This window comes from Osmia bicornis, unplaced genomic scaffold (genome assembly GCF_907164935.1).
Source record: "Osmia bicornis bicornis unplaced genomic scaffold, iOsmBic2.1, whole genome shotgun sequence".
Lineage (NCBI taxonomy): Eukaryota > Metazoa > Arthropoda > Insecta > Hymenoptera > Megachilidae > Osmia > Osmia bicornis.
The window spans coordinates 1576740-1591903 of record NW_025791318.1 but is presented as its reverse complement, the minus strand read 5'-3'; the positions used below and the strand labels follow the sequence as shown (position 1 = coordinate 1591903).

Here is a 15164-nt window from a genome sequence, read left to right as displayed (position 1 = left end):
CGCCGGCTGGCCATCAGGATCGTGCGGGGCTACTGCACGATCTCCTACGAGGAGGCGATGGTCCTGGCGGGTCTCATCCCACTCCGGTACCAGGCGGAGGTCGAATCCAGTACTGTGCGTTGCAGCTAAGTTGCCGAGCACCTACAAACTGAACCGACAGAGGGGCAAGGGGACTGTGCGTTCGCTCCAGCTAATCCCTTCCAGGAGCCCGTAACTTGAGAAGTGAGCGGCCAGATTGCATAGGCGTAATATTTCCATATTTGCGGAAGATACACTTAACTATATAAACATGCGATTTTTTCGAGATATTAATGGATTTTTTATAATACTTGTTCTTGACAACGGTTGTTATTATGCAAAATTTATGGAAATTACATTATGGAAAGTGTAAAAACTCTCCTGTTTTCTTAATAATGCAAACCCCGAATCTACCTCTACGCCAATGCATTCAACTTGCCGCTCGCTATCGCTTCATCTCATTCTGTTTCAATGTCTGTCCTTGGCGACGTTCGTCACGCGATAGATTTGTGGATGTAAGGGCCTCAGCCAATAAACATAATACGTGTGACTGGAGACAGGTCAACGAATTTGATTGGACGGCAACTTAGCTGCAACGCACAGTACATACTGGTATTCGCGAGCCCTCCGCCAGGCCGGGGAGGACCCGCCGGGGCCGACGGTCGAGGAACACCGGAGCCAGGCCCGACTGGTCGCGGCGGAAAGGTGGCGGAGATCCCTAACAGAGGGGGCTGCCGCCGGAACCCGCGCCGCCGGGGCGGTCTTGCCGATGATATCGGAGTGGCGGGACCGCGGCCACGGCGCCCTGTCGTTCCGGGTCACGCAGGTGCTCTCCGGACACGGGGTGTCCGGGGAGTTCCTGTGCCGGAGGAACAGGGAATGGACCCCCCACTGTTGGCTCTCCGGGGCGGCGCAGGACGCCGCACAGCACACGCTGGCGGAGTGCCCGGTGTTTGCGGTGGCCCGCCACGCCCTGACGGCAGATATAGGGGCGGATCTCTCGCCGGCAGGCGTTGTGAGACAGATGCTTGCCGGCGAGACAGAATGGAGGGCCGTGACCACCTTCTGCGAGGAGGTCATGGCCCACAAGGAGAGGTCCGAGCGGGATCGTGAAAGGTACGATCCCGTTCGGAGAGGTCGCGGACGTGGGACGCGACGACGTCACAGGGATCCGCCGCCATAAGGGGTGCGGGGGGGGGGGGGGGGCGATGGCGGCTTTCACTATTTGCCCCCCCGGCGCGACGGATGCGGGACGGGGTAGTGTAGCGGTAGGGCCCGCGTGCCCTCCCGCCCCCTGGGGAGATTTTACGGGGGGTGTTGCTTGTGGGGGTGGGACGGGTCGCGGTGTACCCTCCCGCCCCGGACGAAATGGGCCCGGACCCCGGTCGGACCCGGGGGCGGACGGGTGGGGACCCCGTTCTCAATCGGGGGCTCCTCTCCGAACGCTTCTGGCGGGCCGGGTGACACCGGGCGGAGAGTAGCGTCTCCCTCCCACGCTGGGAGTGGCGCTGGCCCCCGCAGGGGAGGTGCAGCGGAGCCGAGGGAGTCCCCCTGGAGGGTGGCCGGCCACGGCTCACGGCAGCCCACAGGGGGAGGACTGTTTGGGCTCCATTGCACGCGGACCCGGTGTGTAGCCGGCACCGGAAGCCGGCGGAGCAAAGTGCTGCGCCTGATCTTCCTCGCGGGCGGGCGGGGGGTCGCTCCTCCCCGTAGCCTGTGAGGAGATCGAGGCGCGGGGACTGCAGGCGGTACGGGCTGGGGGGCCCGGCCGCCATTGCACGCAGTTTCCCCGCGATGGAGCCGGCACCGGTTGCGACCCCTGGTGCCGGCTAGGGGAGTTGATACTCCCCCGGTGAGGGGCGCTTTCAGCGCACGGCGGGGGAGGCTCCGGAGTTATAGTAATCAGGTCGCGGAGCCTCTGCCATAAGCCAGAGGAGGTCGCCGTGGGGTTTAAGTCAGTAGGAATCTGACACTCCTCCGCTGCCCTCCCCCACTGGTGGCGGGGGGTCTTATGTAAGATTTCCCCACGAAAAAAAAAAAAGGTTGGATTCCCGCTCGACGCGTCGAGGAGAGCGGACGTGTTTCGTGGTCGCTCCGTGGTTAGATTTTCAACGCGGTGGATAGCGGCTTAGTTATTCGCGTTTTTTGGTAAAATCATTTTTATTATGTGTTCGGAAGTGCTATTGTGTCGTTTTTTGATTAAATATTGTGGCAATTTATTGTTAAATAACGAAAACGTGATGTGCGTGTTACGCGGCACTTCGACGTCGTGTTTCCGGTGTTCGGGGTGTTAATTATAAACATTGGACATTATTTAAGGATAATTTTCGTAATTTGGAAACGATTCGCAGTGAAATTCCGCGTTTTTTGGAGCCGTAGCTCCAAAACTACGCATCTGATCAAAAAATGTCATAGAACATAGATAGTAGGAAATTTAATTTCCTACAAAAAAGGTCTCTTAACAGTTTGCCATACTTCGCATCGCTTCCGAGACATTTGCAGATTTACCTCTAGGAAAGGGGCGTCACTCACATATACCGAGATATTTCTTCTTCTTCTTGTTCTTCTTCTGCACAGCTGCACTGGAAGTGGCATTTACACCTCGGAATAGTGAATGCAGCTTAGAATAGTGCAGAGTTACCTCAAGGAAAGGGGCCACAGTGTTTCTTCTTCCTTATAATGTTGGTACGGCTTCGGAACTTTTAAATATCTCGATATATCTCGAAAACTACGCATCTGATCAGAAAATCTCATAGAACATCAATAGTAGGAAATTTAATTTCCTACAAAAAAGGTCTGTAAACATTATGCCATAGCTCGCACCGTTTCCGAGATATTTGCAGATTTACCTCAAGGAAAGGGGCGTCACGCACATATTTTGAGATATTTCTTCTTCTTCTTGTTCTTCTTCTGCACAGCTGCACTGGAAGTGGCATTTAAACCTCGGAATAGTGAATACAGCTTAGAATAGTGCAGAGTTACCTCAAAGAAAGGGGCCACAGTGTTTCTCCATCCTTATAACGTTGGTGCGGCTTCGGAACTGTTAAATATCTCGATATATATCTCGAAATAGAACCGCAAAGCACGCTTGCAGTAAAACATTAGTGAACCGAGCTCGTATCACTGGTACACTTCCGTAACACTTATAGAACCGCACAGATTACAGGGAGACACAAAAAGAACGCGCACACACATGCACCAAAGAAGATAACCTAGCACTTAGTATCCACATAGTCGTGAGGCGCCGCGAAGCACAGCAAGGGCCGCAGAGGTCGCGAAATCGTAGGAATTACTGATGTTGCAAAACCGAAGAAAAACCGAAGAGGTTGTAGTAAATCAAGCAAAATCAAGGAAACAAAGAACGATGCAACGCCGCAGCGCCAGATGCCTGGCAGGCCACGAGACCCTCGAACGACACGTTCGACCAGCTCGGCAGCCAGCATGAGACTCCAACCTTTTTTTTTTTTTTTAGAAGAGGAAATGCATTTATGCACGCGCGGGTTGTCCCCCATTCACTCTATTCGGCTGGTGGGGGCCCGGGCAGTGTGGGACTCGTATCCCCTGAAGGGGGGCCTGGCGCCCATTGGTGGGGGCAAACCCAAAGAGGCAACCCAGAAGGGGCAACCTGACAGCCCTACCCTAAAGGGTGGGCTCAAAACATAAGGTCACAGCCCAGAAGGGGCGACCTAGCGGCGCCCAGAAGGGGCATCCGCGGCCTGATACACTACCCACTAAAAACCTCTCCCCTAACGTAGGCCGCCAGAACCGTTTCATCCTTTGGGGATATATAACATGAACCAACGATAGCCGCAACGGCGCTTCAGCTCCCTAGCTTTCATATGCGCTTTCGTCTACCCTCAATCCGTCATGCGCTAATCAGCAATAAGGGATTGAGGATCCACGCCGTTACACCTCCGATCAAGCGGTAGGATATTTCAACCTGTACGGTAAAGCACAGGATTTTTCTTCGGCCACGACCAGGAACCGGAGGATTCCCAACTCGACGGGTGATCGCGCCATATCTTCACCAGCCTGCCATAAGCGAGGTCAGGAGCTTTCTCTTCGGCCACGACCAGGAACCGGAGCTCCTGCTCAACGGGTGATCGCGCCCCAACTTCACCTGCCTGCCATCAGCGAGGACAGGAGCTTCCTCTTCGGCCACGATCAGGAACCGGAGCTCCTGCTCAACGGGTGATCGCGCCATGTCTTCGCCAGCCTGCAAAGCGAGGTCAGGGCTTCTTCTTCGACGACAATCAGGTCCCGGAGGACTTATACACTCAGCGGGTGATTGCGCCCCCATTCACCAGCCCGGCACTTGCCAGGACAGGGCTTTCTCTTCAGTCGCCATCAGGACCGGGATATAATATCACGCGGGTGATCGACCAATCTTCGTCCACCTGGTAGGTTGATAATGATGATGTGGCTTATCCTAGATGTCATCACGCCCACCTGTCCTGCCACGAGGACAGGCCATTTTTCTTCAGCAACGATCGGCACCGGGGGGATATCCTCAAGGATCACACCATCCCGGCGTGACCGCGCCACCTCTTCACCAGCCTGCCATCAGCGAGGACAGGAGCTTCCTCTTCGGCCACGATCAGGAACCGGAGCTCCTGCTCAACGGGTGATCGCGCCATGTATTCACCCACCTGCAATGCGAGGACGGGGCTTCCTCTTCGGCCACGATCAGGAACCGGAGCTCCTGCTCAACGGGTGATCGCGCCATGTATTCACCCACCTGCAATGCGAGGACGGGGCTTCCTCTTCGGCCACGATCAGGAACCGGAGCTCCTGCTCAACGGGTGATCGCGCCATGTATTCACCCACCTGCAATGCGAGGACGGGGCTTCCTCTTCGGCCACGATCAGGAACCGGAGCTCCTGCTCAACGGGTGATCGCGCCATGTCTTCACCAGCCTGCAAAGCGAGGTCAGGAGCTTTCTCTTCGGCCACGACCAGGAACCGGAGCTCCTGCTCAACGGGTGATCGCGCCCCAACTTCACCTGCCTGCAAAGCGAGGTCAGGAGCTTTCTCTTCGGCCACGACCAGGAACCGGAGCTCCTGCTCAACGGGTGATCGCGCCATGTGTTCACCTGTTTAACAGGGCTTGCTCTTCAGCACAGCCAGGTCCCGGGGCGAATCCTTTCCCCGGTTGGCTGTGCCACGTCTTCGTAGACTGCAATCCTCGTTGACACGTTCCATACACTCTTCACACACACACTCACACCAGCCCCTAATAAAGCCCCAAAAGCCGTGAACCATCATATTCCTGCCCACATACCTGAATTGAAACATGTAAACCAGCCATGAGGAAGAATAAGCATCCGTGAACCCGGCATAAACATGTAAACTAATTCTTAAGAAATGCCAGCAGTCGTACCAACCTCCAGGAAGGACAATTTGACAATTTGAAGCATGCTCATCGCATAGCACTATTGCGCCGCCAAACATACAATATACAGTCATACATAGAAAAGAGAAGCAAAATACACAGAATATACGAAATGTAATGATCAATTACACAGGACATATGCCATAACATAGCATAACAAAATATAGTGCAACAGAGTATATCAGTTAGCACACAACAACGGGGATAGAGTAAATTTACTATAGGATATAGGATATATGATGGTTTCAGAATTAAATAATTCAATCTTATGCAATTCATCCATTCACAACCATACACCAATCACTAGCCAATTATTAGAAATAAACATACATAAACATGCATACATACATAACCGATGAGTATAACAATGAAGAAGATAGGAGACCAAACAAATCTCGATGCAATACCCATAGACCATACAAACCCATTGTTTGAAACCTGAATTTAACCTCGTGATTAATTTCACAAGGACATCATTAAACACAAAACCAAATAAGTAGTTGCGTAAATCTTAATAAAGAATAATACCAAAAGCATTTAAAATCAATTTGATAACAAAAGAAAGTACACGTACCTTCACAGTCGCGGCATCTGACGAGTAGACATACAAAATGATCGACGATCCATAGATAATCAAAAACATTATCCTATGTGGACATATACCATCACGGAGCGCTGTTATGGCAGACATTTAACTACCATACAATGAAATCAATCATCCAAGGAGCAAAAGATAACAAAATATTACTAACAATAAAAATAATGCATTCATCCGTAATTTCATAAGCTTTCAGTATCATACTTACAATTATAATACACCAAATTACCATATTGCTACCACGCGAAATCGATGAATTTGGATTTTAAACAAATCCAATCTAAACTCTCAAATAGGTATCATAGAAAGACATCGTAATGCAATATCCGAATTTTGAAAAATAGAATAAAACATAATCGTAAATCATTGACATATTTCTTAAAATTTAATACTAAAACTACAAAGACATAAAATATATATATAATTATAATAAAATTACTAGAAACTATGATAACCAGAATACTGAAAATAAACAAACCATCCTGTATGATAAGAAACATTAGCCAGACAAATAATTAAGAGGAAATTTACATAACCAAGTCATCTCTTCGCATTTCCCAAAATCCCAATTTCTATCCAGAACTGAATGAATGAAGACAATACGTCCATAAAAACCAGTCAATAACAGTTTAATTAGCGCAAAGGATGATAAAACACTAATAATAATAAGGAGAGAGTAGGAAAGTTAGTTAGGGGAATGTAAAAGTAAATTATAGGCACAAGCATCGACTATAGAACAATGAAATGGGTAATGTAAAGAGTGATGAAAAGAATAGTCGAAGTAAGCAAAAGTCAGTTGATTGAAGGGATAACATGGATAGCGAATAGTAGAATACGCCATCAATCATTCAGGTTTGTCAATTGCACAAAGACTGCACTAAACTCTGCTGCATTGAGTGAATAATAAACCGTAATCCAACAAGAAATGTCGACAAGAAACCGAGTATTCTCTTAAAGCACCGCAGCGAGCAAGCAAGCAATTATTCTGAAAATATAATACAACGTAGCTATGCTTACTTGTTTTATTTACTATATTTACCACTAAATTTCCAAAGAGGTAGCAGTGAGGTAGAAATGTAATACTATATATTTCATGAAGTGGAACAAATTTATTATGAATATGTAATGTATAATATATACTTGAATCAATGAAAATAAGTACAGAACATACTCAAATGGAAATGAAAATTAAGTCCTGTTGTGACACAGCGCAGCAGAGAGTGTAGCAGCCGATACATACAAACAAGGGTGAGTAATTTATTATTAGTTAATTAATTCGATGTGATTTATTTCATTTCAGGACATTCATCTGTCACTTGCAGATGTAAAATAAACATGCACAGCCGATGAATATAATAACAAAGATAGGAAACCAAAACAACCTGCCAGGCAACGTCCACAAACCATACAAACCCATCGTGTGAAATTTAAATTTAACTTCGCGGTTGATCTAACAGAAATATTTAATCATGAAGCAAACAATAGGCACTAAAGTGTAAGGATACTAAAATGTAAAGACATACAATTATTAATAAGAGAATAATACCAAAAGTATTTAAATAACAAGTAAGTAAGCGCACTTGCGCAGTCGCGCCCTCTGGCGAGTAAATGTACGAAAATGTTACCAACAACAGAAACAAAAGGAGAGAAGTGTAAATACATCAACAAATCATAATTGCATAAATTATCAGTGTTACAATTATGACACTACATTGTACCGCGCGAAATTGATAAATTGGAATTTCAAAGCAGTTTAAACTTTCAAATAAATGTCATAAAAGAAAACATCGTGATGCGATATACGATTTACCAATTTAAATAAAATAAAGCATAATCGCAAATCCTTGACACACTTACACATTCCTCCAAGATTTAATATTAAAATTACAAAAGATATAATATATAAAATTGAGATTATAATTATAAGATTACTAGAAATTACAGTATCCAGAATAACCAGAATAACCAGAATAATGAAATGAAAAATGACCAGCCCATCCTTTATAATATAGTAATAAGGGACGTTAGTCAGATAAATAAAATAATTAAATTAGCTTTGTGAAGAGTAGATTAAATAACCAAGACAACTTCTTGCGTCTCAGTCAAAGCAATCGCTCCCAAAATCCCATTCCTATCAAGAACAAAATGAAATCAACACGTCCATCAAAACCATTCAATAACAGCTTAATTTGACACAGAAGATGATAAACACTAACAGTAATAAGGAGAGAGAAAAGTTAGGGGAATATAAAGGCAGAATAACATCCAGAGTATAAAATAAAATAAATAATATAAAAGAACAGTGGAACGAATAGTCGTAGTAAACAAATAAAATGTCAGTCGGTTGGAAGAATATAATAATGGATAGGATAGTAGAATACGCCATCAATCATTCAAGTTCATCACTCACACAAAACTGCACCAAACTCCGCCGCCCTAAGTAATATAGTAAACCGCAATCCAACAAGAAGTGTCAACAAGAAACCAAGCATTCCACCAAAGCATCGCACTGAGCAAGCAAGCAATTATTCTCAAAATATATTACAACATAGCTACGCTAGCTCGCTTTACCTATTCATTCACCACTGAATATTCCAAAAGGGGGGCAGCGGGGAAGTAAGGAATGTAATACTATGCTATATTCAATATCAAATGGAAACAATTTATTATGAAACATATAATCAATGGAAAATGAAAAATGAAAACAGAACACACTCAGATGAAAATCAAGTCCTCTCATGACACAAGGCAGCAGAGAGTGTAGCAGCCGATACATACGGATGAGGGTAATTTATTATTAGCTAATTAATCCAATGTAATTTATTTCTTTCATTCCAGGACATGCATCTGTCACTTGCAAACACAGAAGTAAACATGCATAGCCGATAAATATAGTAGCTAAGATAGAAAACCGAGTCAACCTGCCAGGCAACGTCCATAAACCATACAAACCCATCGTTTGAAATTAAACTTAACCTCGCGGTTATTTAGCGAAAATATTGCAATCGTGAAATGAATAATAGGCATTGAAATGTAGAGGTACTAAAATGTAAAAACATACGATTATTAATAAAAGAATAATGCCAAAAGTATTTAAATAAATTGATAACAAGAGCAAGTAAGCGCGTATCCACCGTAGCGACATTTGACGAGTAAACGTGCAAAATAATCGACGATCAAACGGTAATCAAAACATTATCCTATTAGCATATCGTTACAGGACACTATCATAGCAGGCATTCACTTACCATACATTACAATCAATCACCCCAAAGAGCAAATGATAACAAAATGTTACCAACAATAGGAGTGGGGTGTAAATGGATCAAACAATCATAATTACATAAACTATCAGTGTTATAATTACAATTATGACCCCCCAAATTAGTATATTGTCACCGCGCGAAATTGATAAATCTGAATTTTAAAGCGGTTAAACTTTCAAATAAATGTCTAAAGAAGACATCATGATGCGATATCCGAATTTTGTTTATAAAATAAAGCATAATCGCGAATCCATAACATATTTACACCTTCCTCAAACATTTAATACTAAAACTACAAAAGATATAAAATATAAAATATTATAAATTTGAGATTATAATTCCAAGGTTACTAGAAAGTATGATAGCCGGAATGACCAGAATAATAAAATGAGAAATGGACAGACCACCCTGTATAATATAACAAGAAGGAACATAGCCAGATAAGTAAAATAATTTAAATTAACTTTCTGAAGAGCAGATTAAATAACCGAGACAGCTCTTTTGTATTTCAGTCAAAGCAATCGCTCCCAAAATCCCAAATCCTATCAAGAACTAAATGAATCAACACATCCATCAAAACCAGTTAATAACAGCTCAAATTGACACAAAAGATGATAGAACACTATCAGTGATAAGAAGAGAGTAGGAAAGTAGGAAAGTTAAGAAAGTTGGTTAGGGGAATATAAAAATGAGTATTAAAGGTACAGTAACATCCAATAAAATAAGTAATGTAAAAGAGTGATAGAACGATGGAACGAATAGTCGTAGTAAGCAGATAAAAGTCAGTCAGTTGGAGGAATATAATAATAATGGATAGTGGATAGTAGTAATAATAATGGTAGTGGATTCAAGTTCATCACTCACACAAAAACTGCACTAAACTCTGCTGCATTGAATGATATAGTAAACCGCAATCCAACAAGAAGTGTCGACAAAAAACCAAGTATTATATAAAAGCATTGCACTGAGCAAGCAAGCAATTATTCTCAAAACATAATACCACATTGCTACGCTTACTTGCTTTATTTATTTCATTTACCACTGAAAATCCCATAATGGGTAGCAGCGAAGAATGTAATACTATATATTAAATATGAAGTGGAAACAAATTTATTGTGAAATATATAATGTATAATATATATATGAATCAATGAAAATGAGAACAGAACATACTCAAATGAAAATGAAAATTAAGTCCTTTCATGACACAAGACAACAGAGAGTGTAGCAGCCGATACATACGGACGAGGGTAAGTAATTTATTATTAGCTTAATTAATTCAATGTAATTTATTTCATTCCAAGACATGCACCTGTCACTTGCAGACGCAGAAGTAAACATGCATAGCCGATGAATGTAATAACGAAGATAGGAAACCGAAACAACCTACCAGGCAACGTCCATAAACCATACAAACCCATCGTTTAAAATTAAATCTAACTTCGCGGTTGATTTAGCAAAAATATTATAATCATGAAAACAAATAATAGATACTGAAATGTAAAGGTACAAAATGTGAAGACATACAATTATTAATAATTAATAAAAGAATAATGCCTAAAGTAATTAATAAGTTGATAACAAGAGCAAGTGAGCACGTGTGGCGACCTCTGCTGATGGTCGACCGTCTCGCCGAAGCGTACACTTCCGATAAATTTACCGCGACATCTACTTCCGGGAAAAGCGTCGTTTTCCCGTTCCGGATGGAAGTTTTTCCATTCTCGTGGGGACGTTTGAAGCGGTAGCTTTGTGTTTTGAGAAACTTTGTATTCCGTTCGTGGGTGTTCGCATCAGAGAATTTAAATGCGTTGTTGAGCGTTCTAAGCTGTGTCAAGTGCATTAGGACCAGTTAAATGTACAGCGTAGTTACAAATTTATAATAATTGACCATTAATAAAACTCTATATGAAAAGCGGTAGTGAGCTTGTTTTCCATCACTTGATAAAGTAGGAATCTTAACTCCTAAGGAATCACTTATTCCTACAATTGGTGACCCCGACGTGATCGTCGTAGTGCAACTGCTATTAAACGCGTGAAATCAAAGCAAAAAAAAAAAAAAAACAGTAAATGCCGTTGGAACATTCACCCACGCGAGAGGACGGACAACAAGACAAGATGGCGGACCGAAAGGAAACGGTAAATGAGCCCGCTCCTGAGGCATCCATCAATTCAGCTACCTTACGACGGCTACCGCCGTTTTGGAAGGAGAATCCGGCTGCATGGTTCATCACAGTGGAGATGACCTTTGATCTGGCGCGAATAACCAGCGACGATACGAAGTACCGTTACGTGGTGACGAATTTGGACCACACCGTACTGCCCTTCGTCATGGACGTATTGGCCTCTCCACCGGCGCGTGGTAAATACGAGGAGATAAAGAAACGGATCATCGAAGCATTTGATGAGTCCCACGAAACCAAATTGAGGAAGCTGCTGCGAGGAAGTGAAGTGGTCGACGAGAAACCCTCGCATTGTGTGCAGAGACTTAGAAATCTGGCTGGTGGGCAAGTCGGAGAAAACGTTCTGCGTACGCTCTTTTTGGAGCAATTACCGGAGAGCATGAGAACTGTTCTCGCTATTAGCGATACGGCGGATCTGCAACGGCTAGCGCTCCTAGCTGATAAGATTGCAGAGATGTCTGTGCCGAGGGTGGCGGCCATTGAAGCATCAACCCCTGTAATTCCACCACCGTCCACCAGGATAGAGGCGCTGGAGGCTAAGGTGGAGAAGCTAGTCTTGATGGTGGAGACGCTCACTACGCGACAGTCCCGCCAACCCTATAGGTCCCAGCCAAGATGGCGGCCACGCGGTAGCCCTGGAAGGGGGCGATCTGGAAGTCGGTCAACTTCACGCGAAGGGAACAACTACTGTTTCTACCACCGGAGGTTCGCTGAGAGGGCCCATCGATGCGTCATTCCTTGTGGATGGCCAGGTCCACCACCTACTGGAGCTTCGGCTAACCCTGCCACGCAGGGAAACTGATTGCGCAACCCCGGATCGAGATGGCGTCGGATGGTCGCGACGAGAACTGCCGTCTCACTATTAAGGATAGAAATAGTAATTTATATTTTTTAATTGATACAGGGGCGGATATCTCCGTATTGCCGCACAGATCGGTAAGAGGAGAACCCGCCATTACTGACTCTAAGATTTATGCGGCGAATGGCACTCCGATAAGTACATTCGGATCGCGGAGGTTGACTCTGAACCTCGGATTGCGTCGTCCGTACACGTGGGAGTTCATTGTCGCGAAGGTTCAACAGCCTATTATCGGTGCTGATTTTCTCAAGCGTTTCGGTCTTCTGGTTGATTTACGAAATAAGAGACTGATCGACGAATTAACTAAAATACAAACTACTGGTTTTTTACAGACGGCGACTCAAACTTCATTGACGACTGTTGACATAAACAACCCGTACAGACGACTGTTACAGGAATTTATTGCTATTACTCGGACAGTACAAAAACAGGAAGTTCCCGCCCATCAGGTACGTCACCACATAGTAACCAGGGGCTCACCGGTCGCGGAAAGGGCGCGAAGGTTGCCCCCGGAAAAATTAAAGGCAGCAAAAGCCGAAGTTGACCACCTTATTGCAGCAGGGATTTGCCAGCCTTCTAGTAGTCAGTGGGCAAGTCCATTACATATGGTCCAAAAAAAGAATGGTGGCTGGAGACTATGTGGTGACTACCGGCGTCTAAACAGCATTACAGTCCCTGACAAATATCCAATTCCTCATGTGCAGGATTTCGCACATAGACTTGACGGAACGACAGTTTTTACTACTTTAGATTTAACGTGGGCTTATCACCAGATACCAATCAATCCAGAGGATCGAGCGAAAACCGCCATCATCACGCCATTCGGGCTATACGAGTTTAATGTGATGACGTTTGGGTTAAAGAATGCAGCACAGAGTTTTCAAAGATTCATGGACGATGTACTCAGAGGTTTGAACTTCGTTTTCTGTTTTGTGGACGATATTTTGATCGCCTCTGCCAATGAGCTTGAACACGAGGAGCATCTGAGGTGTGTTTTTGAAAGGCTAAAGGCTTACGGGTTATCGATTAATTTGTCGAAGTGCGTTTTTGGGGCACATTCCGTACAGTACCTGGGGTACCTGATAGACTCCATGGGAGCCAGGCCTGTACCGGAAAAAGTTGAAGCCATTAAAAATTATAATAAGCCAAAGACAATAGCCGATTTGCGCAGATTTTTGGGCATTCTAAATTTTTATCGAAGGTTCATTAAGGATGCAGCTGCGATACAGGCTCCACTTCATAAATATTTAGAAGGAGCAAGGAAACGCGATAAGCGAGTTATTCAATGGACGCCTGAGGCTGAGGAAGCCTTCGATAAGTGTAAAGGCTCATTGGCGGATGCAGCACTGCTGGTACATCCACGCGATAACGCACCTTTAATGTTAACTACAGACGCTTCCGATATTGCTATGGGAGCGGTTTTGCAACAGGAAGTTAAAGGAATGTGGGAACCACTAGGTTTTTTTTCAAAGAAGTTTACACCCCAAGAGTCAAGGTACAGTACGTATGACAGAGAATTAACAGCAATTTTTAAAGCAACCAAATATTTTAGACACATGTTAGAAGGACGTGACTTTACCATACAGACGGACCATAAACCACTGACTTACGTTTTTGCACAGAAATCTGATAAAGCCTCACCTAGACAATTACGTCAACTTGATTATATAGGACAGTTCACTACTAGGATAGTTCACATTTCGGGAGTAAATAATTCAGTGGCTGATGCTCTATCACGGCTGGACGTTGTCAGTATGCCAGTCGTGGTGAGTACACAAGAAATAGCCCAACAGCAGGAATTAGATACAGAGCTCACACGTATTCTGCAGGGTGGTTCTTCATTAGACCTGAAACAGCTTAAATTAGATGGTTCCGAAACTATAGTTTACTGTGATATATCCACCGACAATATCAGGCCTTATATACCAGCAGTGTTAAGAAGGCGCATCTTTGATACCGTCCACAATCTTGCGCATCCGAGTGGTAGAGCTACGAAGAGGATGATTGGCAGTAGATTTGTTTGGCCAAAAATGAATAGAGATGTAGTTCGGTGGGCCAGAACTTGTATTAATTGCCAAAGAAGTAAGGTTGCCAGACATACTGTTAATGTTCCTCAAAAGATGGTTGTTCCAGAGGGTAGATTCGACCATGTACATTTAGACATTATAGGACCTCTGCCCATAGCGAAGGGTTATAAATACTGTGTAACGATGATAGACAGGTTTTCCCGGTGGCCTGAGGCTGTGCCAGTCAAGGATATTTCTGCGGAAATCGTCGCCTCAGAATTCTACGCCGCATGGGTGGCGAGGTTTGGAGCCCCGGCCACTATCACAACCGACAGGGGAGCTCAATTTGAAGCTCAACTATTTTCTGCGTTAACGGTTCTTGTAGGGTGTAAAAGAATCCGCACCACTGCTTACCATCCAGCGTCGAATGGCATGGTAGAGCGGTGGCATAGGTCCCTAAAAGCGGCAATAATGTGTCACGAGTCACAGGACTGGGTCGCGGTGCTTCCCACGGTGTTATTGGGACTGCGATGTAGTTTTAAAGAGGACATAGGTGCATCGGCAGCTGAATTATTGTATGGTGCACCCCTTAGATTACCTGGCGAATTTTTTATGGACGTTCAACCTCTTGACAGTTTTAATATTAGTAAATTCCGTGACGCCATGAGACAAGTACGACCAAAACCCACGGTGCATCACGCACGCAAATCGCACTTTGTATCTAAAGATTTATATTCGTGCAGTCATGTTTTTGTGCGCGTTGACGCTGTTAGAAGGCCCCTGGAACAGCCATACGAGGGCCCATGTCGCGTATTGCGGAGAATATCCGATCGCACCTTCCTTATC

At 44.6% G+C, this 15164-nt stretch overlaps 1 protein-coding gene across 1 annotated transcript; it reads left to right on the top strand.

Moving 5' to 3' along the window:
- Positions 1–11340: 11340 nt before the first annotated feature.
- LOC123989011 lies at positions 11341–12255 on the top strand. Its single transcript, XM_046289736.1, has one exon. It carries the CDS (start codon positions 11341–11343, stop codon positions 12253–12255), a length of 915 nt encoding a protein of 304 aa, XP_046145692.1.
- Positions 12256–15164: the final 2909 nt, after the last annotated feature.

What these genes read in the sequence shown, in the direction of transcription:
- LOC123989011 (XM_046289736.1), top strand. Translation starts at nt 11,341, where the DNA reads ATGCCGTTGGAACATTCACCCACGCGAGAGGACGGACAACAAGACAAG.